The sequence below is a fragment of the Cornus florida genome, unplaced genomic scaffold (genome assembly GCF_030987335.1).
Source record: "Cornus florida cultivar Cherokee Brave unplaced genomic scaffold, ASM3098733v1 CherokeeBrave_3.0.0_Hap2_Chr11, whole genome shotgun sequence".
Taxonomy (NCBI): Eukaryota; Viridiplantae; Streptophyta; class Magnoliopsida; order Cornales; family Cornaceae; genus Cornus; species Cornus florida.
The window spans coordinates 83075397-83101555 of NW_026775581.1; the positions used below are offsets into that span (position 1 = coordinate 83075397).

At 35.1% G+C, this 26159-nt stretch overlaps 4 protein-coding genes across 5 annotated transcripts; all 4 read right to left on the reverse strand.

The window, feature by feature from the left end:
• Positions 1 to 3007: 3007 nt before the first annotated feature.
• Positions 3008 to 8180, reverse strand: LOC132281426 (uncharacterized). Its single transcript, XM_059783128.1, has 3 exons — positions 8007 to 8180; positions 6715 to 6818; positions 3008 to 3131 (listed from the first exon to the last, which is right to left on the reverse strand). Exons 1-3 carry the CDS (start codon positions 8178 to 8180, stop codon positions 3008 to 3010), a joined length of 402 nt encoding a protein of 133 aa, XP_059639111.1.
• Positions 8181 to 10983: 2803 nt separating this feature from the next.
• On the reverse strand, positions 10984 to 11674 carry LOC132285012 (lachrymatory-factor synthase-like). The gene has a single exon (XM_059787170.1). It carries the CDS (start codon positions 11606 to 11608, stop codon positions 11108 to 11110), a length of 501 nt encoding a protein of 166 aa, XP_059643153.1. The 5' UTR covers positions 11609 to 11674; the 3' UTR covers positions 10984 to 11107.
• Positions 11675 to 13997: 2323 nt separating this feature from the next.
• On the reverse strand, positions 13998 to 18797 carry LOC132285805 (lachrymatory-factor synthase-like). The gene has a single exon (XM_059788031.1). The coding sequence runs from the start codon at positions 14711 to 14713 to the stop codon at positions 14105 to 14107; it is 609 nt and encodes a 202-aa protein (XP_059644014.1). The 5' UTR covers positions 14714 to 18797; the 3' UTR covers positions 13998 to 14104.
• A 631-nt stretch (positions 18798 to 19428) lies between these two features.
• Positions 19429 to 25017, reverse strand: LOC132282540 (casein kinase 1-like protein HD16). Of its 2 annotated transcripts, none has more exons than XM_059784261.1 (16): positions 24333 to 25017; positions 23344 to 23475; positions 22882 to 22955; positions 22697 to 22766; positions 22540 to 22595; positions 22354 to 22425; positions 21985 to 22079; positions 21808 to 21874; positions 21576 to 21705; positions 21280 to 21498; positions 20999 to 21129; positions 20739 to 20913; positions 20500 to 20590; positions 20259 to 20416; positions 19974 to 20162; positions 19429 to 19872 (listed from the first exon to the last, which is right to left on the reverse strand). In XM_059784261.1, exons 1-16 carry the CDS (start codon positions 24696 to 24698, stop codon positions 19813 to 19815), a joined length of 2085 nt encoding a protein of 694 aa, XP_059640244.1. In that variant the 5' UTR covers positions 24699 to 25017; the 3' UTR covers positions 19429 to 19812. The 2 variants fall into 2 exon arrangements, with proteins under 2 accessions (XP_059640244.1, XP_059640243.1); XM_059784260.1 differs by having other exon boundaries at positions 20999 to 21141; positions 24333 to 25016.
• Positions 25018 to 26159: the final 1142 nt, after the last annotated feature.

A 26159-nucleotide genomic window follows, 5' to 3' on the forward strand; every position in this document is an offset into this window, starting at 1 on the left:
CACAATATGTGTCCACCCAATTGGATTAAAAGTCGTGCCTGTACGATTTACTTTTCCAACCTCTTCCTCCATCAAGAACATGAATTTCTCTTAATGGGCATCACACCAAACAGCGGCATCGTCCTGTTCAATAACTACAACATCCTCACCATTCTCATCATCAAGAGAATGAATGTCTCTTGATGGGTATTGCTCAACATTGTCATTGTTCATGTCCATCTGATTATTATTAAGTAATTGAACAGTTTAGTACATTGAATTGTATTTTGACTCATAATTCAACACGTCAATGATAAGTAAAGAAGGTACTGTCTATAAAACACTTCAATAAGGGGCAAAAAAGAAGAAAAAATGAAGTAAAAATGTGATAAAAATCAGTCTCCTTCCATTTTCTTCATTTTCTTCAATTCAAATTCTCACAATTTTCTTCATTTTCTTCAGTTCAAATTCTATTTGTCAAAATCAATTAAATCAACCACATGATTTTCTTAAAAATCAGTCAATTTCTATATAAGTTAGGTGATTCAAATTGGATAAGTTTCCAATTTTGTAGTTGATGTTCTCCTAAAGGTTGAGAAGAGCAGTGATCTCAACTTCTCTCTCACAACTGACAACATCAAAGCTGTGATTTTGGTATGTATATATTCATACAATTTTACAATGTTTCATGTATATATTTATATCCCACACATAATACATGTAGACATGAAGCACTGCAAAGATTAAGATATAAAACAATTTTCAACATTTTAAAATTGTTTTTTGCAGAACATTTAGTTTATGTACTCAACATTTATGTTCTTCACAAGTCCATAGTTAAATTTTTCATAGTTTATCAAAAAGGTGTTGAATTTCAATTTTGGGCAAACATTTTGCTTTTGTTGTGAGATGAAGAATAATAGTAGTAAAGTTATGAAATTTCTCAACAAATTCAAACAATTTTATTATAGGGTTTTCAGTGGCAGTATAAGCTTAAAAAACAATCCTTTTGCTTCTGTTTTGATGGCAGAACTTTAACCAAAACAATACAAAACCTTCCTTCTTTAGGCAGCCCCTATATATATATATATAATTTTTATTTTTTGTTTTGTTTTGTTATATTTTCTGCAATCTCATATTAACTAAGATTACTATTATTTTCCTGCTTCTATTTTCAACACATTATCCTAAATATTGTTGTTCATTTTTATACACAACAAATAATTTTGTAAAAAAGTTTCAGATTTTTACTATAAGTATAAATAGAAAATGAATTATTTAGTATATGTACTCAACATTTATGTTCTTCACAGGTCCGTAGTTAAATTTTCCATAGTTTATCAAAAAGGTGTTGAATTTCAATTTTGGGCAAACATTTTGCTTTTTAATGCAGGATCAAGCTTTTTATAATCTAAGAGCCTGTTAGGTTGATTTATACATAATACAGATCCTTTGCGAAATTGTAATTTGGACCAAGAACAGATATTGGAAATATCGCTAAAATCGATAGCTATAATCAACTCAGTCAACATTGTAATTGCTTCCACATTGCAACACACACAATTGATGGATGACACATAAACCCTTAAATCAGAACCATGGTTGATAGAAGAAACAACCCAGAAAAGGACTAAAATCAAACCCTAGATCTCCGTCACAGCCTCATGAAACTTGAGATCTGGACGCAAATGCCCTAAATTACAACACTCACAACATGATTGGAATAAAGATCAGAACTTGGAAACGCAATATAGATTCTGATTGTCACAATATTAAAGAGAGAAAGTGAACACGAGGACCTCCTAAATGTAAATCTCAAAAGCGAAGATATATGTGATCTATAGATACAAACAGAGACACAAAATGAGGTACCTGGTGGAGGAGCTCTGCCAGATCGGTGGTGGAAGAGGTTGGATCGCCACTGAAGTCGCCTTCCAGGGAGCTACGCGAAGAGAGAGAAACGACGCTAAAAAATGCCCTAAAATCTTATATGCGACCTTATATACGTGATATCACCGCTACAGTAAAAACGAGGGTTGGTTTGGTTTTGGTTTAAGATCAATTCACCGCTATAGTGCCATATCAATCTAATATCACCAAAATGTTGATATGGGTTTTGGCCCAAAAATGATAATGTTTTGGCACTGTTAAATACCATATCAGCCCGCTCCAAACATGATATTGGCCCAAAACCAAAATCAAAATACCAAAACCATATCAGATATGGGCCTCCGAACAGGCCCTAAGGGTGGCAAATGGGCGGGTTGGGTCAGATTTGGATTAGGTTGAAAATGGACGGGTTAACATGGGTAAAGACTCATATTCAACCCATTAAGAAATGGTTAAAAATGGACGGGTTGAAAACGGATAGGGTCAACCCGTTATAACCCGTGAACTCATTAATTATTATTTTTAATTTTTTATATTTTTAATTTTTTTTTATTTAAACTTGATGGGAACATTTATGGTGCCTCTGCCGTTGTTGCAGAACTAGTCGAAACCGGAGCATGTCTGATGCTCCTTTTCTCTGCTCTCTACAATATTTACTTCTCATAATTAGATTTTTAAAAACCAAATTCAATGTGATCAAATGGATGATAATGATTTTGGAGAGAAATTTTCCACACGCGCACACACACACAAAAATTTAAAATTTGTGAAGATTTTTATTTGGAAGATGTAGTAAGGGATTTTTAATTTTTAATTTTTAAACTTTAATTTTTAATTTTCTTTTTAATTTGGAATTGCCACGTCAAATTCTGCAGCCTTGCCCGTCACCATCTCATAGTCGTCACCGCCGCTGCACCAAACAACGTCCATCACAGCCAATAGCTTCCGAGCACTGCCGCCGTCAGAGGCCGAAATCGCCGGTGCCACCACGGATCTCTGCCGCCGTCATCAACGATCTCATCTGCCTAGCCGAAGCCGATCTCTGCCATCACCGCCGCTGCTCTAGCCGCCGCTGCCGATCTTCTCTACTGAGTTGAGCAAACAACAAAGATAAGATCTCTGCCATCGCGACTCCGTGTCAAAGCCGATCTCTGCCACCACCGATCTGATCTGCCGCCTTAGTTTCCCTCAACCAAATCCCATACTCTCCCTGCAAATCCCAACCTTCTCCTCCTCCCTTCACCTCCTCTTCTTCACCGGATCTGTCTTGGCCAAACTCAAATCACAGAGGACCGGCAATACCCACCGTCGGCCGTCGTTCCTATCCACATCCGAAGCCGCAGGCTTGGCGTCGGCCTTCAACTCTTCCCGCCATTCACTGTTCTTTTAATTTTATTTTTTTAATTTATTTTTTATTTTTAAAATTATTTTTTAATTATTTATTTTTTTTTAGAAGAAATTTCTAGAAAGAGGGGATTGATGACAGATAAATTTATAGAGAGAATATTGTGAGAGAGAAAATTTTAAAGAGAGAAATGAGTTGAGTACAATATAGAATGATGTGTGTTGTGTGTTTATTATGGGATGGGTGAAATATGGGTTAAATATAGTTAACCATATTCAACCCATCTTGATCGTCAAATTAAATAGTTAAAAATTACCCAACTCATCTTGACCCTTAATTAAATATGGTTTACCCATATTAAAAAGCGGACGAATATGAGCTGGTTGATAGTTCCTGACCCATATTGCTACCCCTATTAAATGTTAACAAATTTGTTTCCCTACAATGTGAAGCATCACATTCACCCCCTACTAGCATGACCCATATATGTGTGAATTGGCTCTCTCTGTATTCACGATTTTCAATCAAAACCTCTGAGAGACATTATATTCGGAAGCATATGGGCTGGCAATCACAAGTTGTAAACCTTCTCTCAAGAACATCATAGAACTATAAATTGTCCAACTAATCTTACAGATAATAAAAAGATAAAGATTGAGGCCCAACTTTTTAACATTCGCACATTTGGTCCAAGGCCCACCAACTATGTAACAGCTAAGGAGGGAATAAATATGGTTTACTGTCACCAAAAATGGTACATACATATTTGATTAAACTCAACTGATATAAGTTTTGACGTTAAAAAAAAACTTATATAAGTTTTTCATAACATTTTTACTCCCCAAAAGGGCTCAAATGGGCGGTTCAAAACGTTCCAACCCTTTTTCAATTTTTTTTTCCCCTCAAATATTAAATTGCAAAACTGAAATCAAAACCTTGTACTTTTAAAAAAACAACTAATAATAACAATTTTGTTATTTCAAAAACAGTTCTTATAAATAAAAATACATATTATATATATATATATATATATATATTTCTTTACATTCTTTGAAAGGGCAATTTTTTTTTCCAATAAGTAAGTGAGTAAAATAAAGAGAAATAGGAGAACTATACATGCATATCCCGGGTCAAAACAAAATAAAATCAAGCCTGATCAATTGGGCAACAAAACCAGTACCACAGAGTTGCAAAGTTAAAACGCAGGTACAAAAATATTAGGCCCAACAAAACAGGCCTCAAGTAACCAAAAACCAGGCCACATATATCAACTATACATACATCATATATTCTTTATCGACTGTTTATATATATATATAAATCCCAATTGCTACCGTGAGAGAGGCAAAAGGATAGGAAAAAGAAGGGAGGAGAGAGAAACAAAAGGAGAAAACGAGAGGAGGGAGACACCAAAAAAAGAGATAAACGAGGAGAGAGAGACGAGATAAATGAGAAAAAAGAAACGAGGGAAGAGAGAGACGAGAGAGATAAAGAGTGGAGAGAAAAAACGAGAGAGACGAGAGAGAAAATGAAACAAAGTAATTTAATTTTAAAAAATATCATGCGTAATGGGTTAAGTGGGTATCCAATTTTAACCCAATACCAATTCATTAAATATATTACCCATTAATAATTTACCCGTTAATAACATATTCAACAAAACTAATCACTCTACACCCAATAATTATTGGACAAATTTGGAAAAAAATTTGGATTTGGGTATATTTTGCCACCCCAGTATTATCCAACAAAATTGTCTATCAAATAGATTTGTATCATTTTTGAAAATATAGGAGGTCAGCTATTATGAAAAATCTCAAAAGGAAAAGCAGCCTAATTTGTTGCTTTTTAATTTTTAGGGTAAATTATCTTTTAGCTGTCATATAAAAAAATTTCAATGTGTCCTCTCTAGTACACACTGCTTCAAGTGCATATTTAATACCATTATATCAAGTATGCATATCATTAGGTCAAAAATACATTTAAGTTCAAGTTGCATTCTCAATATAATTGTGTTGCATTCTTCGTGTAATGATGTTATACATATTCGACAAAGGGTATGGTGTAAAAACTTATATCAAAGAAGAGCCGAGTCTGCTACTCTAAAACAATCTTGTTGGCCAATTTTAATTCCCTCCCAAGAAATTAAACCCGAATAGTCTTTTTTTTTTTTTCATTTTTGGAGTAAATAAAAGGAGAGACGCTTAATGGTAGTTTCTACTCATTTTGTACTGTCTTCCCTCTTTTTATAAATAAATGTATTTTATTATTACATTCTTGATACAATGATTTTACATTCTCAATATAACGGTATTGCATATAGTGACAAATGCGTAACGAATTAATGTTTAGAAGTTAAAATTTTATTTTTGATAGTACTTGTGGTTGTAATTTCAGCACTTTATCCATTGTACATGCCCGTTCAAGCCCTAGGACCACAAGATTCTAGAATCAAATGGCACAACCACAAACATTTTAGAAATAAAGTCACATCTTGCTAGTCCAAAATTTATAAACACCACAATATTTAAGAAAAAAAAGTATCACTCTTTTTAGGACGGAGCAAATATAATTTACTCTACTAATTAAAATGTGACAGCATTTTCTGAAGTTTATTATCATCACTAACCTCTTTATGATTATTTGTACCCTAAATTTAATTTTCAATTTAGACACATAGTATTGGTTGATTGAAAAAAAAGATATTAATTCAGTCACATGTCATTAGTTGATTGGAAGAAGAGAAGTGTTCTTTTAGTGATAATAATTTAATATTGTTATCATAAAAGACTCCTATATAAAATTGGAATCTAAAGTCAATAAATTGCCAATGTCAGTTTTATTCTACAAACACGATTGGATAAGTTTAAGACAAAAGACAAAAGGTGGATAAGATTGAGACAAAAGAAGTTTTTTTAATTCAAATATAATATTTGAATTTGAAAAGGAAACTTCTTTTACTAACAGCTGCTCTAGACATGTATAAATAGCACCATGAAGCCTTATGCAACAGGGCCCGACCAGAACAATTTCCTACTCCAAAAGAAGTTTTTTTAATTCAAATATAATATTTGAATTTGAAAAGGAAACTTCTTTTACTAACAGCTGCTCTAGACATGTATAAATAGCACCATGAAGCCTTATGCAACAGGGCCCGACCAGAACAATTTCCTACTTCGGCAACTTCATTTTATCGATGTTTTTCATTTTCTGTAATTTCATACCGTCTTTTACTTGTACTTTACTTCTGTTCATAGGAGTAACCTATTCATAAGAGTAACCTAGTGTTAGATTTACATTTTCTACTCTGTAGAAGAATTTTACTTATAAAATAAAAGTCCACGCTTGACTTCAGTCCCTTTTACTTTTATTTTTTAAGTCTCTTGAAATATATGAATGCTTGTGTAATTTGTTTTACTCCCTTCATCCATTCTACATATAATGCTGAAAATCCTCTGTATTGAGGCGTTGAAGAACACGAAGGAATGGGTCTTACTTACCTTCCAGCAGTTGCCTGATTCACTAGAGGGCCGATTTCATATTCGGTCAGCACAAAGGATAGTTTGGCTATCCAACACCTTGGGTCAAAGACTCTGGCACGCCCCTAAAAAAAAGAGCCGAATAATGATGCAACACCCGTAATATATTACATTATGATGTGACACTTTAACAACTTTATTTCAAAAATATAACACATTTATATAAAATAAAAAATAAAAAATAAAAAGTTGTATTCCCAATATAATCTTGTTGTGATATTCTCAATATAATAATGTTACATGTTAATAAAATATTGTTCTTGATATAATATTGTTACCTACAAAGCACCCATTAAATACCAATGCATCGTCATGGCAAACCAGATAAAGAATTTATGAGTCTGTTTGGCATGCGCTTTGTGTTAGGCATTTTCTTTTTGGTTAAAATAGAAACAGTATTTTTAATATAAGAATGTTTTGAAAAAAAATCGAAAGCACGTTTGGAAACTATATTTTGTTGTGAAAATGTCGGGCCGTGTTGCGCAACTGTTATGGTTTTGGATTATGAACAATTGTCAAAATAAGAAAAAATAATCTTTTGGTGTTTTGGTTTTTGACTACTACTCACGAAGTGTTTTAGCACTGTGTAGAATAAAACAAAGCCGCATCAAATATGATTTTGTTACAAAAATCGATACTATAACAGTCCAAAAATAAAAAACTCATTCCAAATGAGACCTATATTTGAAAATTTAACTTATATTTCTTCGAGTACTTGTGGTTATAATGTCAGCCTTTTTACACCCACAGTACATGCCCTTATAAGCCAAGGACCACAAGATTCTGCTATCTATCGCACTATGACAAACATTAAGAAGTAACTAGTCCAAACACTATAAACACCACAATATTTATTATCATATAAACTTTAGCCAAAAAAAAAAATTCAAATAGAGAGCCTATGAACAACAGTACTAGTGAAGTGTCCATATTCACTCTGTGAAATAGCTTTCCCAAACCTCTCAGCCATCCCTTGCAGAGAGGACTTAATAAAAGAATCCAGAAATTCATGTGTCCACCCATCCAAACGATCAACGGTGTACAATCACTCGATCCAGCACCCTCATTCATCATCACTGTTGATTGGTCATACATTGATCATCGCAACATATGAATGAAAACCCATATTATTTTTCAGGATCTCGTAGTTGAAGCACCGTTTGATCGAATCAATCAATAGTAACTTCTCTCTTGCCCAATGGATAACCTTCTCATCGTCGCCGGATGATGACATTGGTGTGGTGGCACAGTACAGGACAAGCCCGGCTGTCCTTGGACCCCTCAACTTGGTAGCATGTGTCAATACCAGGAAGCCATTTGTTTAGGCTGCAAAAGTCCTCCAAGAGTGGCCACACTTCATCTGGTGTTATCCCCCCTGGCTTCACTGTGGCTTTGCCTTCCCATTTTGGCTGTGTTTCTTCTGCCATGAGAGAGATTTTGGGAATGTGTTGCAATATGGTATGAAAAATTTTCATAATGACCTTATTATTATATAGGAGATATAAATTAGATGCTAAGTTGATCAATTGTAATTTAAAGACATTACCATGTGCAAGGTCAATATTGTCCCCCTCAAAATATAGTCATGAGCTGTGCAATTTTGAATTATTTGAATTTTCAATTGAACTAGTAGCAATTGGGCTGCTAAATAAAAATTCCCTTGGTTGTCTGTTGCCATTGTTGGGGATCCTCCCTTTGTTTCTTAGCCTTTTGTCTTTCTTCTGATAGGTAAAATAAATAATTATATGCTACCTCTGGACCGTCCGAATATAATTGTTCACTTCATAAATTATGACTCACGTAATTGTAAATATGTGAGTTACAATTTACGAAATGAATAACTATATTAGAACGGAGAGAATATATATATATATATATATATGACCAATAATTTTTTATACAAACTCGAGTTTAATTCATGTGAGTGTGTTGGTAGGCCACATTATATGATGTCATTGTGATATTATGTGATGAGACTCACCATCCCTCTCATATAAATTAAATAAACTAATTACAATATTTGGAGTAATGATATTTGTTCTAAAGAGTTAGACATAGATTGAATTGTTAGAAACACTATATTTATATTTTGATTGGTCATTAATATATGAAATAAAGAAGTGGAGAGTTCACTTTCTTATATTTGGCATGCATTAACCAATAATAATTATGCCTAATCATTCTCTTCAAATTTCATTAATCTTATTTTTATTCTGTTCACAACAAATATTGATTATTTAGATTAATTCCTTATTGGATTCAAGTAACTACCTCCAAGTTAGAAAAAGATTTTGTACAGTTGAGTTTTGAAAAGGAATTGACACAGACGACATTGTATATTCATCCAGCATTACAACCAAAATTATGTAATACCAGTAGAAGTCATCCCAATCTCAAAATATGGGATAAAGTGAGATCCATGGGGACATAGCTAAAGGGTATAACGCGTCTACAGAGTTGAATGATGTTCATTTATAGCAAATTTTTTTCCCTCAAGCAACGTGGAGCTTTCACATTCACCCGAGAGGCTGAGATCAAGTGCGAAGTCACACAATTTTTCTCAACAGGTGTCGCTTTCTTGCTCAAATCCTCACCATTTTTGACTTAATTTTGTTACTTTCACGCTCCTGCTCCCGTAACTTAGACCGAGTGTCCCCGCTAACATGACCCATATATGTGTGGATTGGTTCTAGTATTCACGATTTTCAATCAAACCTCTCCCTTTATTAAACGTTTATTCGGAACCCGGTCCTAAGAGTTAAGAAGCATATGGGCTGACAATCACAATGTGTTAAACCTTCTTTCAACAACATCATAGCACTATAAATTGTCCAACTAATCCTACAGATAATAAAAATAAATAAAGATTGAGGCCCAACTTTTTAACATTTGCACATTACGTCCCAAGGCCCACCAACTATGTAACAGCTAAGGAGGGAATAAAGATGGTTTACTGTCACCAAAAATGGTGCATATATATTTGATTAAACTCAACTGATACAATTGTTGACGTTACAAAAAACTGATATAAGTTTTTCATACCATTTTTACCCCCAAAAGGTTGACTTGTCAATTAATAATATAAAATAAAATAAAATAAATAAATAATTTGAGGTTAAACATGTAAAAATGACATGTTTTGCTAGTATTATCCAACAAAATTGTCTATCAAATAGACTTGTATCATTTTTTAAAATATAAGGAGGTCAGTGATTATGAAAAATCTCAAAGGAAAAGCAGCCTAATTTGTTGCATTTTAATTATTAGGGTAAATTAGCTTTTAGCTGTCATGTAAAACATTTTCACTGTGTCCTCTTAGGTACACACTGGTTCAAGTGCATATTTAATACCATTGTATCAGTATGCAATATTATTAGGTCAAAAATACATTTACGTTGAAGTTGCATTCTCAATGTAATTGTGTTGAATTCTTTTTTTCGTTTCTTTTCTTTTCTTTTTTTTTTGAAATTTTAAGCAACTCGTATAAATATAAAGATAATTACAAAAGGTGGGTCATTTAGCCTAATACAACCCAAACAAAGGAAAAACAAGGCCAAGGAGTGGCCCAACACGGGATTTGCCCAGACATGTGATTTAAACTAATAACCGCAATTAACGGCTAATTAGTCGTTAAATGAGGTTGTTGGTGCTCGATCCGGTGAGAAACCCTAGCAGAGGATGATGATTGATCATCCACTGAGTGAAAATCTGTCCGGCGGTCTTGGGGGAAGACGACAGTGAGCCGTCGGTCTTAAAGGAGGACGACAGTATTGCATTCTTCATATAATGATGTTATACATACTCAATAAAGAGTATGGTGCAAAAACTTGTATCAAAGAAGAACCGAGTCCGTTACTCTAACAATCTTGTTGGCCAATTTTAATTCCCTCCCAAGAAATTAAACCCAAACAATCTTCTTTTTTTATTATTTTGGAGTAAATAAAAGAAAAAGAAAAACTTAATGGTAGTTACTCAGTAATACTACTCATTTTGTACCTTCTCCTCTCTATTTATATATAGATGTATTGTATTATTACATTATCGATGCAATGATTACATTCTCAATGTAATGATGTTGCATATCATAACAAACACGTAAAAAATCTATATTTGAAATTTGAAATTTTATTTTTGATAGTGCTATTGATTCTAATTTCGGCACTTTATCCATGGTACATGCCCATCCAAGCCCGAGGACCACAAGATTATCACATGGCACAACCACAAACGTTTAGAAATAAAGTCCAAAATTTATAAACACCACAAGATTTAATATCATATAAATAAACTTTAGCAACAACAAAAGTCAATAATAGTAGAGAGCCTATGAACAACATTAGTGTGTCCGTCATCATTACTCTGTGGCCAGGATAGCTTTCTCCAATTTCTCTGCCATCTCATGAAGAGAGGACTTGATATAAGAATCCAAAAATTCCTGTGTCCACCCATCCAAAGGATCAGCCACGTATGACCACTCGATTTGGCACCCGAGTTCATCATCACCGTTGATCGGTAATACATCCATCGTCGCAACATATGAGTTAAAGCCCACGTTATTTTCCAGGACCTCGTAACTAAAGCACCGTTTGATCGGATCAATTGACAGTAACTTCTCTTTGCACCAGCTGACAGTCTTCTCGTCACCGTCGGATGATGATGTTACTGTGGATGCACAGTACCGGATAAGCCCGGGCTGTCCGTGGACACCCTCAACTTGGTAGGATGTATCAATACCAGGAAGCCATTTGTTTATGCTGCAAAAGTCCTCCAAGAGTGGCCACACTTCATCTGGTGTTGGGCCTCTTAGCTTCACTGTGGATTTGCCTTCCCATTTTGGCTGTGTTTCTTCTGCCATGAGAGAGAGAGAGAGAGAGAGGGAGTTGTGGAAGATGTTACAATGCTGTGTGTATATATGAAATATCAGCATGATAACCTTATTATACAGGGGAATTAATTAGATGCCAAGTTTGTCAATTGTAATTAAGACATTGCCATGTGCAAGGGCAATATTGCCCCCTTAAAATATTGTCATCATGTGTGCAGCAAAGTGCAATTTTGAATTTTCAATTGAACTTGGCAAATGTGATGTTGACTTTGTGGTCCAATTCTAAGTTCCATTATGGTAGGTGTAACGTGCGGGAGATTGCCTAAAAAGTGTTTAAGTTATTGAATAATATTTTTCTCATCTGAATTCGCTATTACAGTCAGATCACATTATTTATCCGGAGTGATATCTCGGATTCCTCCGAATTGAACGTTTTGCATGACACTATATCAAAATTTCGGTCTGATTCTGATGTCAACTATAACGATAGACGTTTGCGTGTTGACTTAAAAACTTAAGCTATTGAATACTTATCCATTTATACTCATTTCATTTTCTATTCAGATTTAATGTGGGACACCTCTAACACTAAAACATTTTACCCATAAAAAATTATACTTATACCAATTTGTTACAGTGAATTGTCCGACCTATTTCTTTTAATTGGTCATTTATGTTACAAATAAAAAAATAAGACCCTTCACTTACTTGTTGTATTGTACATAAATAATCAATTAAAAATATTAAATTAAATAATTCACGGTAACAAATAAGATGCAAGTATCAATGATCTTTAAGTGTTTTTTATTCAAATATATATATATATATATATGTGTGTTTTTTATTTTTTATTACATTGTACGGTGGGCATCAACTTTGGGGCCTTCCATGATATAAAAAGCATAAAATTAAGTGGAATAAAGAGTATGAATTTATGGGCCTAAGGTCTCACATGGATGTCAGTCACGACGATGAATCTGGACATAACTTTGATCGAATAAAAAGGGCCTTTAGTACTTTACCAAAAATCAATTAGATTACATGATTTTGAGGGAGGCTCGAGAAATTTGTCAAATTTGTCAAATAATCTGGACATAACTTTGACTGAATTAAAAGGGCTTTTACCAAAAATCAATTAGATTACATGATTTTGAAGAGAGGCTCGAGAATTTTGTCAAATTTGTGAATTAATGTAACGCGAACTTGAAGATTATTCTATTCATGTAATCCATTAATTGATTTCTACATAATATAACTGATCAGTGTTTTAACCATTTAATAAAGATATTTTTTTTCATAATATGGAAGTCAAGGGTTTAGAAAAAAAATAGCCTCTGCACATGTGGATACAAGGGCAGCGTACACTAACCCCTTTTTTTTTTTTATCAGATGGCTTTTTAATATTTTTTAGGTTATTTTTAAATTTAAAACAAAGTTACATCTTTAAATCAAACAGGAATTACAGAATATTATTGGTTATTTAGTAGAGTATTATGAATACCTATCTATTCCTATTATATATGCATGTAGAATTTCTATAAATTTTTATTTTATTTTTAAATTTAAAAAAAGTTACAACATTTTAAATTAAACAAGAATTATTGAACATTGTTCAATATAGTATTATTGATAATAAAGTTAAATTTTAACTAATATAAACTAAAAAAATTAATAATTTTTACCACTATAACAAAATGTGATTTTGCTCCACCATCATATAAAAATATCTATATTTCAACAGGTCTTTTGCAACAACCGAAAATTGTCACTAAAAGCACTCATTTTGTTGCCAAGAAGCCCGTCATTTAGTTCCTTCTTGTGAAATCAAAATAGAAAATTATCAAACTATCAAGAATTTGTGAGTTAATTAGGTTTTTATATATGTATTAATGACCGTAAAATGAACATAGCAACATAGAGTTAATTATATATTTATATATACTAGTCTATTAGCATAGGTTTTCAATCATATTTATATTCCCAACTCAAAACATTTTTGTCAATCTAATCTTCTTTGGTTAGGGGTATAATTGGCTTTTCTTACAAAGCATTGGACAAAAGTGTCTTCACAACAATTTAAAAGGCATATGAAGCTAAAAAAAAAACTTGTCAGATTAATGTTAGATCAATTTTTTATCAAAAGTGAAACAAATGATAGGAATCAATTTGTTACGCATGTAATTATATCCAAAAACAACGAAAGAAAGTAAGTGTAATAAACCCTAACTAGAGATGAGCTGCTGAGCTACACTTATGGCCTAGACAAGAGAATTTTGAAGTACCGTAGTTTAATGATATCCCCTAAACTTGAGAGTTCAACTTTGTATGGGACCAAATGAGTGTGAATTTTATGAGAAAAATAAAATAAAATGAAAGGGGAAGAAATTTGACATATACGCATGGGTGGCCAACACACAGATTACTCAAGAGAAATTTTCTCTTGTTTTTTTAATATAAAGTAAATGAGCAAACAATAAAACAACAGAGATTCCAAATAAAATGACGAACACAACAGCCGCGGTTCCACTAGCCAACCAAACTGTTTGTTTTGTCATTTGAACTTGCAAGGGTATCCTCCTCCATTTTCTTAGCCATGCGCTGCAGCCCCACCTCATACTTCTTCGTCAAATCTTCCAGTGTCAACCCTTCCACCGGATCCACCTCAAACCACCACTCCATCACACATCCCCCTCCACCATCACCACCTCCTGGACCAATCTTGACCGTAGAAACGTATGACTTGAACCCTATATTGCACTCCACAATCTCATAACTCAAACTCCGGTCAATGGGATCAATGGCTATCAATCTCTCCGTGCACCAACTAACGGGTTTGTCACCATCTTTTTCACCGCCGCTAGACGGGATTGAAGAGCCGGCACAATACCGGATACAACCAGGCTCGCCGTTGGTGCCATGGACACCATAAGAAGTGGATAAGCTGGGAAACCATTTGTGTAAATTGAAGAAGTCTTTGAGAAGAGGCCATATTTGGTCTGCACTAACATATGTTAGCCTTGTGGAAACTCTGCCTTCCCACTTGGGTGGTTGTGACTTTTGCTCCATTAGAGAGAGAGAATCCAAAAGACTATTGAGAGAGGGATCGTTTATAAAGAAGCAAAAGTTCTTACACATGGCAACAAGTATAAAGTGTAATCTGAAAATTTATGACACCATAATTTCCTTTTTCTTCCATACCTTGTATGCATCCAAAAGGAGATTAAAGCCATGAGGGTGCACTCGTGTCCTTGTCACCATGAGCTCAACTCATCCATATCATCATTAATCATTAATAATGTATTACCATTTACCGATACCTAATTAAAACAAAAGCACTAGCTAATAAATAGAAGGTTAACCATATCACATTTTCTATATACCGTCTTCTATAGAATGACGGAGGAGGTAATTTTGGAAGAGGATAAAATTTATCCACTCAGAAAAAAAAAATAATAATAATAATAATAATAAAAAGAAGAACGAGGGAAAATGAAATTCACATGAATTTTTTTCATCATACACACGTCACAAAAACTTTTAATGGTTTTAGTTGATTTATCTTACCATACGAATTGAAAAAAGTCCTATTGGTTCGAGTTTTATCTTTACCATATGCACTTGAATTTCAATACTAATACGGAACTGATAGAACTTAAGTCCATTGATGAAGAAGTCTAGTTTTATTAAATAAAATAAAACTTGATAAGACCATAATAACTGAAGTATTCTCACAAAAAAATTTATGTTATGCACACTATATATATATATATATATATATATATATATATATATAGTGACATCAAGAGAACCGTCCTTGTCAACCATTAAATCATAAATTTCATTTATTAATCCTTACTTTTAGTTATGGCTTGATCGAAGTGCTCTTTTTTTTTTTTTTCTCTTTTTCTTTTTTTGCATTTTAAGCAAAGTGTAAAAGAGGCCTAGGAAAAGAAGCAGCTATCTACTACTGTAAGATTTCTATGAGTGACACCACAACACAAGCATTCCATCCTTGGAAATCAGGGCAACTTTATAAACTCATGAAATCTGGTCCACTGGTAATTTACTAGGGGATTTCCTTTGTCCACCATTTTAACACAAAGCCTCTAAAAGACCAGTACCATGCTTGAACTTGAATCCTCTCGACAGTCATTCTGAAAGGCAATATATAATCATATGGGAGGTAAGTTGACTTCAAGATATAATTTATACCTTTGATTTCTACAAGTAGGAGGAGAAAATGAAAAACAAATTTAAGCAGCAGAGCTACTACACAATTAGACCAGTGCTCGGATTCGGACGGATCTTGTCTGATCTTATCCAATCAGTTGTAGTATTTAAAGAATTTGCCAAGGGAAAAGAATATACCACCTTGCCCAAAGGTAAAGAATATACCAGCACCTGTTCATCTTATGTTAAAGAGTATTATAATTTGCTACAAATGCACCTTTAACTTTTCCAAAGGCCACGACAGGAGATAATTAACCGCTGAATTTCTGCTTCATGTAGCAAGGGAAAAAAAAAAAAAAAAACAGCTCAATAGCTTGTAAAGGTAGTATTTTCCCCGAACTAACAAAATTTTCAAATGAAAAATCTTTCTGGCAAAAGAAATCAACCTCAAGTCAAGTGATAAAAGAGGATGATCCTAATGATGCTGGAAGGGGAGCATGCTTGGGTACACCGAGGAGCTAGGAGTCTGAGGATGTCCAAAGAGAAGAAACAAGTGCCAATAAACGGGGTGTGCAATGCAAGGAAGTCTACTGTCAGGTGAGGATGGGCAGTTCCAGCCAACTGTTGGTGCCACTGAATAGAACTCCAAGGGCAAGGCAAAAGCCTTTGGCATAATGCTCATGGATGCACAGGGTTTAGGTAGGAGTTTATTGTAGTCATTCTCACGTGACAACCCTCTTGAAGAATCTAAAGCAAAGACAACATGTATGCAGATAGCACTAGGGCAATCATGACTAGGGCTGCAAGTTGGGTTGGCCCAACCCAACCTCAACCCGAATCGGATTGGGTTGGGCCAACCCGAATTGTAGTTAACTTGGGTTGTGGTCATAACCCGGACCGAATATTTTCGGACAGGTTGGGTCGGGTTGATGGGTTGAGTTTTTTTTTTTTATATAATTTTTTTTTTCCTGAAATTTATATATATTATATTATATATATATATATATATTTGATTATATTATCATTAAAAATATATATATATAATCAAATTAACAAGGCAAGTCGTGGGGATTTTAGCGCTGATGAACTGAAGGAGAGACAGTATGATCACTTTGAACTCTTGTTGGTTGTTGCGTCTCTTTGATTGAAGCCTACTTGAGATATGGTTGTGGGTTCCGATTTGTAGGCCAAGGCAATGCAGAATCCAGAAGTTCAGAACATCCTCACAGATCCTGTTATGAGTCATCATAGAAATGGCTTCTTCAGAGGTTTCGTTTAGAAGAGAGAGCTTCTCTTCAGGTTACAGTGAGCACAATGATGGCCGAGGGTTTCTTTTTTGGAGTTAGATAATCCCGGATCGGCGGCGACGGCAGCAGAGAGAGTAAGAGAAAGAAGAGAGAGGAGAGAGAAAGGAAAATTGGGTTGGGTTCGGGTTGAGCCCGAGCCCACCCGAATGTGTCTGGGTTTTGACAAAACCCAACCCGAACATGAACCCGATTTGTGAATTGTATGTCCAAATTTCAAAATTTATGGGTTGGGGTTGGGCTGGGCTGGGTTAGCCCGCCCAAGTTGCAGGCCTAATCATGACAAGAAAAGGTGGCAGAGGTGCACATTGCAGGGAAGGGCTATAAAGCATTGATATGAATATAGGAGGTGACAGGAGTCACGCGGATGATATAAGGAACTCACAAATTTGAGATGCCGCAAAATTATCACGTCAAATGAAAGGGGTTCCTTAGCCTGTAAAAACAAGTGTGACATGTCATAATCTGTCAAATTGAAGGTTCCAAAAAGGCGCTATACAAGTGCTGAAGGGAAATATGACATATTTGTGTCAGTTGCATCAAAAGTAGTATCCTATGCAGTATACAGGGAGATGCAGAAGTGTGTTAAGTTTTGAATTAAATATCCACCATACTCTGTAAAAAGTTCCCATGCGTCACCTGGCAAAGAAATTTTGGACCCTTAATCTTCTTAATAGATTTGTTTAGATCTTAGCCATTGCTTAAATAGGTAGTAGCTAAAAGGTAATTTGCATCAATCCAAGCTCCTCAATAGGGAATCAAGCCCTCAAAAAGTACTCAACGTGGTCTTCTCCTAGTGTTTCCCATAGTAACTCTAATTTTCTTGAAAACCAAACTCACTTTACGTGCATGAGCAAGCATTTAGTGAAGGGTGAGAGCCATTAAAATACTAACAAGTGAGGCACATATGGAAAAGTGTTGACAAGAGCAGAAAGGGAAAAGACCAGGCCCTGTGAAGGAGGGGACAATGAGCAATTGCTGCAAGAGGTGGAGCAGGGGAACTTGTGAAACTCTAAAACAAATCATATCAATAGCAAATAAAACACAAGGGGAAGAGAAAAAAAATCAGAATTAATCCTTCTCTTTGGCAGAAGCAACAATGCAAGCATTTGTTTCACTTACCGTTTCCATCCATGCTAACGTGATTCATCGATCTCCCAGCAAAATCTTTTTTCCTGTTGCCTTCATAAAACCAAAGATCCCTCCAAAATGATGCTTAACACATCTAAAAACCAAAGTTCCCTCCGCAAGGATGCTTAACCCATCCTCGTCCACTGCCGGTATTCCCAAGTTTGTGTACTCTGCAAGCGAATGAGCCAGAAAGGGTCCCTGAAAAGATTAATTAGAGAAAACCTGCAGCACAAAAAAACTTACATGCGAAGGTGAGGATGAATCAAGAACTGCAATTTAAAGAACTGTGAACTTCTACAATGACACTTGCAAGTAACTTACCAAGTCGAGAGTCACTGGGAATCTTCGTTTCACAAATCCAGAAGAACTCAGCAAGTGGTTTTTGCTCTCAAGATCACAACTATGACACTAAACTATATACCAAACCTCCAACTGTATGTTAACAATAAAAACTGACACACCAGTCGCATAGTCAACCAGTGGCTAGCAACCAACTGGAACTATGTACTTCAGAAAAATTAACTTGAAGATTTGAAACAACTAAAACACATTTATACCTCAATAGAACAGTACATGTGGATTGATTCCTTGGTCGATAGAACAGTACATGTGGATTGATACATTGCCGCGCCCACCCCCCCCCCCCCCAACAACAACAACTCACACAAAATAAAAACCAATCTTTCCTACCCATTTTACTCGATCACTACCAACTCAAATTGAATTTGAAAATGATTCTCTACTATTCTTCAGTCCCTAAATTCTATTCAATGAAATGAAAATTGGGAAAAAGAACCTCCATGGAGAGTATATTGGAGTTAAGATATATAAGTATCGGAAGTTCAATTATGCAGAGACTCATTCACAAGAAAAAATATATTTTTTGAAATTGATATGGTCTCAACCACGCAATGTGCACCCAATAAAAATAAAAAATTTGACCATCTCCCAGGTAACATATAAATCAGGAGATAAAAACCAAGACCGCAAATTTTTGACGTTCCTGGTTTTGTAGGAAATAAAAGAATTACAATAACAAGAAGGAAAACATGATGAGCCATTAAACACCAATTCTTTGATATGAGTAATAAGCGATATCCCACCCTGAATAAATTTAAGCATACCAGCACCAAAGGACGAAATATCATAAGGATGCAAAACCAGGGACACAAAACCAGAATAAGTTTTAAATATCTATAGTGCATTGCAAAATCTTAACTCGCATGTTCCCTGAATTATCATCAATAATCAAAACATGACCCGTGCATATGCATTCAACCAAGGAACTATTATTCAAGACTATACAAACTTTTGACAGTAAGTAAAAATATCCCCATCCCATTGAGCGAAAAAGATCAGGGGCATTGGCTTTAATAGTATTTTAACACAGCTAGAACACAATGCACAGGTGTCAGTAATCAATACTATGAAATAGGATCGCACGAGTGAAACTTTGATGATTGACCATCATACATCAACTCGGAAATCACATGATGAGTCGGCTAGCCTTCTAAAAATGAGGTAAAACTTGCTTCCTAAACACATGAGTACATGGTACGGACTAAATCATGGCTCACAAACAGGCAGCCTAAAGAACATCAGTAAGCATCCCCAACAAAACTTTGGCGCTCATGAAACAGTTCGACCATAGCAAACAGATGCAATATAAAGATTTTTTGCCCATTTCTCCTGCAAGAAACCAGCAAACAAGAGATTTAAGCTTCAATATTGGGTTTTTTAGTACCTGGAAAAAGCAAACTAACCCATAATGATAGATGTAAACAAAGAACCTTGACATGTGTGCTAGGAAATGCAGAAGTCCGAAGTGTCTCTTGTGTTTCATCTGCAGGTTTTCTTCTCGGAACACTCAGAACAAGAGCAGCCTGATCCGAAGTTGCTGCAGTTGATGTGATGCGATAACCGCCATCCCACCTCCGATGAATGCCTTCACTAGGATATAGAAAGTCTAATTCCACAACCTGACATTAAACATAGAAAAATCTATCAGCAATGTTATCTCGGCAGCATAAATGGCATGCATTCTAATTGAGCAAAGGACCATATCCCAACAAAACCTGATCAGAAAATCCAGCCCCACGAGACATGACAATCGCCCATCTACTTCCTGCAGTGGCCATGGCAGTGACATAGAATCCCTCCCTCCATTTTTTATTGATCCACTTAAATGGAAAAGACTCGCTTACTTTATAGGACTGCTGTAAGTATTGGGTACCTAAATTTTTGAAGTAACATAAGTTAAGAAGAATTAAACTAACCATATATAAAAATATTGAGCTTCCATATATCTAGACTAACCCTTAGACATTACTACTAGCGAGCTTCCATTATTAGCCCCTGCTATTGCACTAATGTAATAATTCTTCTCCCATTGCTCCATAATCCACTCCTTCAAAAAAGAGAAATAGAAAAAATTAGCTCATACACTTAATTTACATGCTAGAATGCTTAAGTGCATTAATGTGTCAACATGCAGTATTAACATAAAATCTGACATAATGTAGTGCATTCCTTGGTCAATAAGGACCACAACCAACCTTGTGAAGAAAAAAGGGGGAGAGTTCATAGACTTGAGCAGTGAAGCCAGTGCCTGCATCCATAATTAACGCCCACAAATTCGAACATGATGCCACGCTGCTGATAAATAAACCATCTTCATTTCCTTTCTCAATGTGTTGAGGAAGTCTCAAGTCTGCCACGTTATAGTGATATCTACAAACACCAAATGTAGACATAACCCCTCTGTCCTGTAGGTTAAATTCGAGAGAACTTAATGTTGTAAGTCCAAAGTACACACCTTTGCTTCATAGGCCTGCGAGCATTGTAAACACTAATCCATTGTGTTGCAGGCATTCCCATTCGGACTTTCTTCTTTGGTTGTTCATCATCATCCTCTTCTATCGTCAGTCGTCCTCTCTTATGACCAACCTGATATATAAGCTTCACAATATGTGATATATATTAGAAATACTCAGATCGAATTTCAGAGAAATTTCAATCTCAACCAGACAGCAACATAATATAGACAGAACTTTCCAAAATAAAAACATAATACAGACAGAAGATCGTATAGAGTACCTTCTGTGCACCATCAGTGTTAATTGGCCTAATGTCTGGATTTGGACCAACTATCCCATCAAATAAGGAGACGTATTTAGCATAGTTAGGTTCCTCATCAAACTTCAAATTCACCACATACTCTACAAACTGTCGGAAAGGTGCAGGACAAAAGCAACAGAGCGATTCTGGAGAAGTTGCCATTTTCTTCTTGCAAACAAGGAACCCTTTATTCTCTCCCTAATTAATCATAGTGTCAGAAAAATATTCAAACAGCATAGAAACAAACCCCTATACCAAGTCTGGAAACTACCAACCTGGTATCCTTGCCAAGGCAGTCGGCCACGGAGAAGAAAAATGAGTGTATAAGCAAGAGATTCTAAATCATCTCTTCTGCTCCCAGTTCTTCCGAGATGAGCATGCACACTTGCATAACGAACTGTTCCCCTGTAGTACCAAAATAATCACACACTCAGCTTATCTTCATACAAACCCCAAAGTACAACAGAACTAGTTGAAGATCCGATTAATTATCCATCATTAGTTTACCTAAAAACATCTGGTCGTTGATCATAGTCAACATGTAGGCCAGTTGAACTATCTCGCCACCTGGTCGCTGCCATGTCAAAAGAAGCAATAAGATAATGAGATATTGCACAAACTTCTGATTGTATCATGCATAAATATCTGAACTGCAGAGCAGAAACAATATTTAATATAATTTACCTAATCCAAGGTCAACAAGAAATAGTTTTTTCTCTTCAGGAGTCCCTGGTGGGCCAAGCAAAAAGTTCTCCGGCTTTACATCCCCATGCACATATCTGCCAAAATTGCAGCAATCTTATAAAGCTCCATACAGTTATGCAAAAATAGGAAATCACTACAACATCTGTGGTTCCAGATTGACTTTACTATTGCTCAAGTAAAGAAGATGACCTAAAATTGACAAGTATACGTTTATGCCATGAATAACTAAAAGTTGTTCTGTCCAACAGAAAACCTATCTCCATGCATATATAAATATACATTGATATATATATAAAGAAAAGAATAAAACAAAACATCTTAAACAAAGTTCAAAGTAAAAAAGGTCACCCTCTGGAGTGCATTTTCTCTAATATGGAGATTGCTTCAATGGCAATGCATGCAACCATTTCAATGGACATCCTGAAGTTGACAAATAGGAAGTAAGCTTCAGATTATGTGTAAATTGGATCAACAAAATGAAAAACTTTGCTAAATGCATATTCTTTAGGAACCAAATTTGAAAAAGAAACTTACGTGTGAGAGTTGTTATTCCATACGTCCCATAAACTAGGTCCAAGCATGTCCATAACCTGCAAAATGTATGAAAGTTTTACATCTAATAACAGATGGGTTGAGAGATAGAACTGCAGTGTCATTGTATAACAAACTGCACAAAAAGCAAATGACACACCATGATGTAGTAGTCGCCTTGCCGGCCCTTATAATGTACTCGCGGCACACCGTGACTGCCACCAAGCGCACTGGGCAAACAGCAGAGGAAGCAAATCAGAATGAACATACTTTTAGAAAAAGCCCAACAATCAGAACTAAATACTCGAACAAACATGTAGTATAGAAACCAAAAATAATACTCACTTGTAAACTTGCCACTCATAAGGTGGTCCATAATTACATCCTTTGCTGCTTCTATGCTCAAATTTCAAGGCAACCTAATAATTTCAACAGATCAGGTAACACTTTAACAAAATAAAATGCAGCATCGACCATTGTGTGTGGGTGGGTGTGGGTGGGTGTGTGTGTGTGTGTGTGTGTGTGTGTGTGTGTGGTGGGGGGAGGGAGGATGTTTGGGTGTTTTTACACCAGGGTTTCCCCCTTTATCCGCTACCCTTCTTATCACAGACCACAACTAGTTCTTTAGTTATATCTGATCCCAAGCAATTAGCAGCAAAGCACAAGCAGCAGATACGCATGAAGAGGGTTGAACCTGAGATAATTAATTCTAAGCCATTGCCCCGGCCGTTTCATCTAACCAAATAGTTGAACATACTAAAATAGTTGACCATACCAGTAACACCATGTATACATAAAAAATATTACCTCTACTGCTCCTGGGCCAGTTCTTTCATGCGGAACTGGAGGATTAATGCGACGACCAACATACACTTGTCCGAATCCTCCTTTTCCCAGTTTCCTATCTGTTTTGTATGCTGGGGAACCACCAACCTGAATCTGTTACAAGGAAACCAGAGAATATAAAGACATTGTCCATAAATCATTTCTAGGAACCCAGATATATTCTTATTAACAATCATTCTTTTATTTCAAGAAATTATTAGTAGCACTGATCGTTTGGTAAATCTAAAAAAGCATATTATTAATTATCAAAGCACAGTAAAATTGTGTATATGCAACTGCAATAATCTAACTGATACCAGTCTTACATCAAACCACTGTGTATCAACAATCTCCATTTTCCTCAAAAACCGTGACAGTGCAAGTTATACCATGTTAATTAGTATCTTTAACTGAAATAGATAATTTAATATAACACTGAAGCTAACTTAATATATGGTTAGATTTTCAGAAGCATATTTCTTATATTAAACAACCAAAATAAATTTACTTTCAAAAGCAATAAAATGTTTTCAAAGCAAGCATTTTCACAAAATAGAACAAGGAATGCCTAATCAATGCATCAAACTCCAAACAAGAAGTACCAAATTCAACAAAAAGTGTATTCTTTCAATTCACAAAGGAAAAGTCCAATTCAAGCCCTACCACAAACATCTTAAAAACAATTTTCAAAACTCAGAAACAAATAAATGGAACTTAAACTTTTAAAATTGTCTAAACCCCACAAAATTAAAAAAGCCAAAGCTGAATTAACAATCTGAGTAATTTGAAGCAAAATGCTCCTTTTATCTTTGAAACCCAAGGGATAAAAGGCATAACCAATAATGTTAAATGATCTTCTGACTTACCAGCATAGCCACTAAAACACTACAAAAATCATCTAAAAAAAATAAAAAAAAACCTTGCTTGCTACACATATATATATAATGAAGGAGAGAGGTAGAGAAATTAACCCTCTCGGGAAGTGGAGCTGTGCTGCCTTCATCTTCAGCTGGCAAACCCTTATCGCCACCACTCCGGCCACCGCTATCGTACTCATCCATCTCTTTCTCCCCAACCTCTTCCTTTGCTGCCGCAACCTCAGCACCACCACCACCACCGACTCCCAAGACCCTAGCTTCCTCCTTCTCCTCACCCTCCAACAACGTTGTTCTATGACACGAAACTTTCACAACATTCTTCTTGGTTTGTCTCCGGCGAGCCCGTACAGTTCTCGCCGCCTTATTATTGTCGTCGGCGGCGACTTTTTCGATCGGAACTGGTTGCTTCGACGGTCGGCCTCTGCGCACTCCGCTACGCAGTTGAGGCATATCGCTCATCCATCAAGCGTATGCGAAATCCCTATAATAACCTTCATGAATGATAGTTCCAGAAATCAATAACCGAATCAACAGATAAAGGCTGGAGATTGGCAAAAAATGAAAATCGAAAATAGATAAGAAGACACAATCTCCGATCGAATGTGTGTCTGTGTGTGTTTGTGTGCGTAAAGATAGATAGAAAGAGAGAGTTAGGGTTTCGATTGTGTGATTTTCAGAGATCTGTGGAGGGAAATGAGAACAATGGGTTCAAAGTGTGAGATGAGAGAGAAGCAATGCTCAGTATCCTCTGTTGGTGATATCTTTTGTGCTATTTCTATTTCAATATATTCGCATGCTTTGTATGTATATGTAAAAACGTGGTGGTCTCTGATTGGGTGAAAGCGAGTATAGAGTTTTATGGACTGGAGTTCTTTTGTTTAGGGTTTGTTTTTTACGTTAAATAGTTTGGTTTAGGGTTTGATGTTGTCTCATTGATGCTTTTGTTCTTGTACGATATCTTATGAGAGGTTGACAAGTCAGCAGGGAGCAACAGAATCCTAATACTGTGATGCATGTGATAATTTTGTTATTGAGAAAATTAAATAGCACTGTAATAAATAGAAAGAAATATATATATAAATTTCTTACACGTGAATCGCGAGTTATGCTAGATTAAAAGCATAGTATCTTAATTATGAACATATACAAGAGGTGTTCTCTAGTGACTTTTAAGTTTCAAGTGATTAATTGTTACATTAAAAAATTAATATAAGAGATTAATTTTAACCTTGGGTGGTTTTTATTGAAAAATTGTTTTTAAATAATAAAATCAAACAGGATTTTAATTTTTAATATTTCAACAAAAGGTGTTCACAAACTACAAAATTAGATTCAGTTTTTCTTTGGGGAGGAAAAAAGCAAAAAAGCAAAAAAAAACCTACCATGTAACTAACAACACATTGCAACATATTATGTTGGTCATCACTTAAAAAAAAAATAGAATTTTACATAAGTGAAAATGTTAAAAAGGAATGGGTGGAATAACTCGAAGAGATAAGATTCACGAGAATAATTTGAGAGTGGCTCCACATTGGTGAGAAAAATGAGGGAGAGAATAGATGTTGATGGTTCGGAGGTACCAAACTCACATTGATTAAATGATGAAAACTAATTGTCCTTAAGAGTTTGAGAGAACGGATAAAATTAACATGGAATGAGATTATTAAAAATAATTTTAATAAATTAAATATAGTAGACAAAATGGCAAATAATATAAAAAATTGGATAAAGATAATTTATTTACATTGAGACAAAGAATGATGATGATTACTTGTGTTAAAAGTAGTGCAAAATAAATAAACAAATAAAAATGGCATCAATGGAGTAAAGTTTGATTCAAAGGTAAAAAAAAAAAGGTTTGTGGAAAGAAATGGTTGTAAAATCTTCTAATGATTCAGCTTTTCTCATTGTATTCTATCT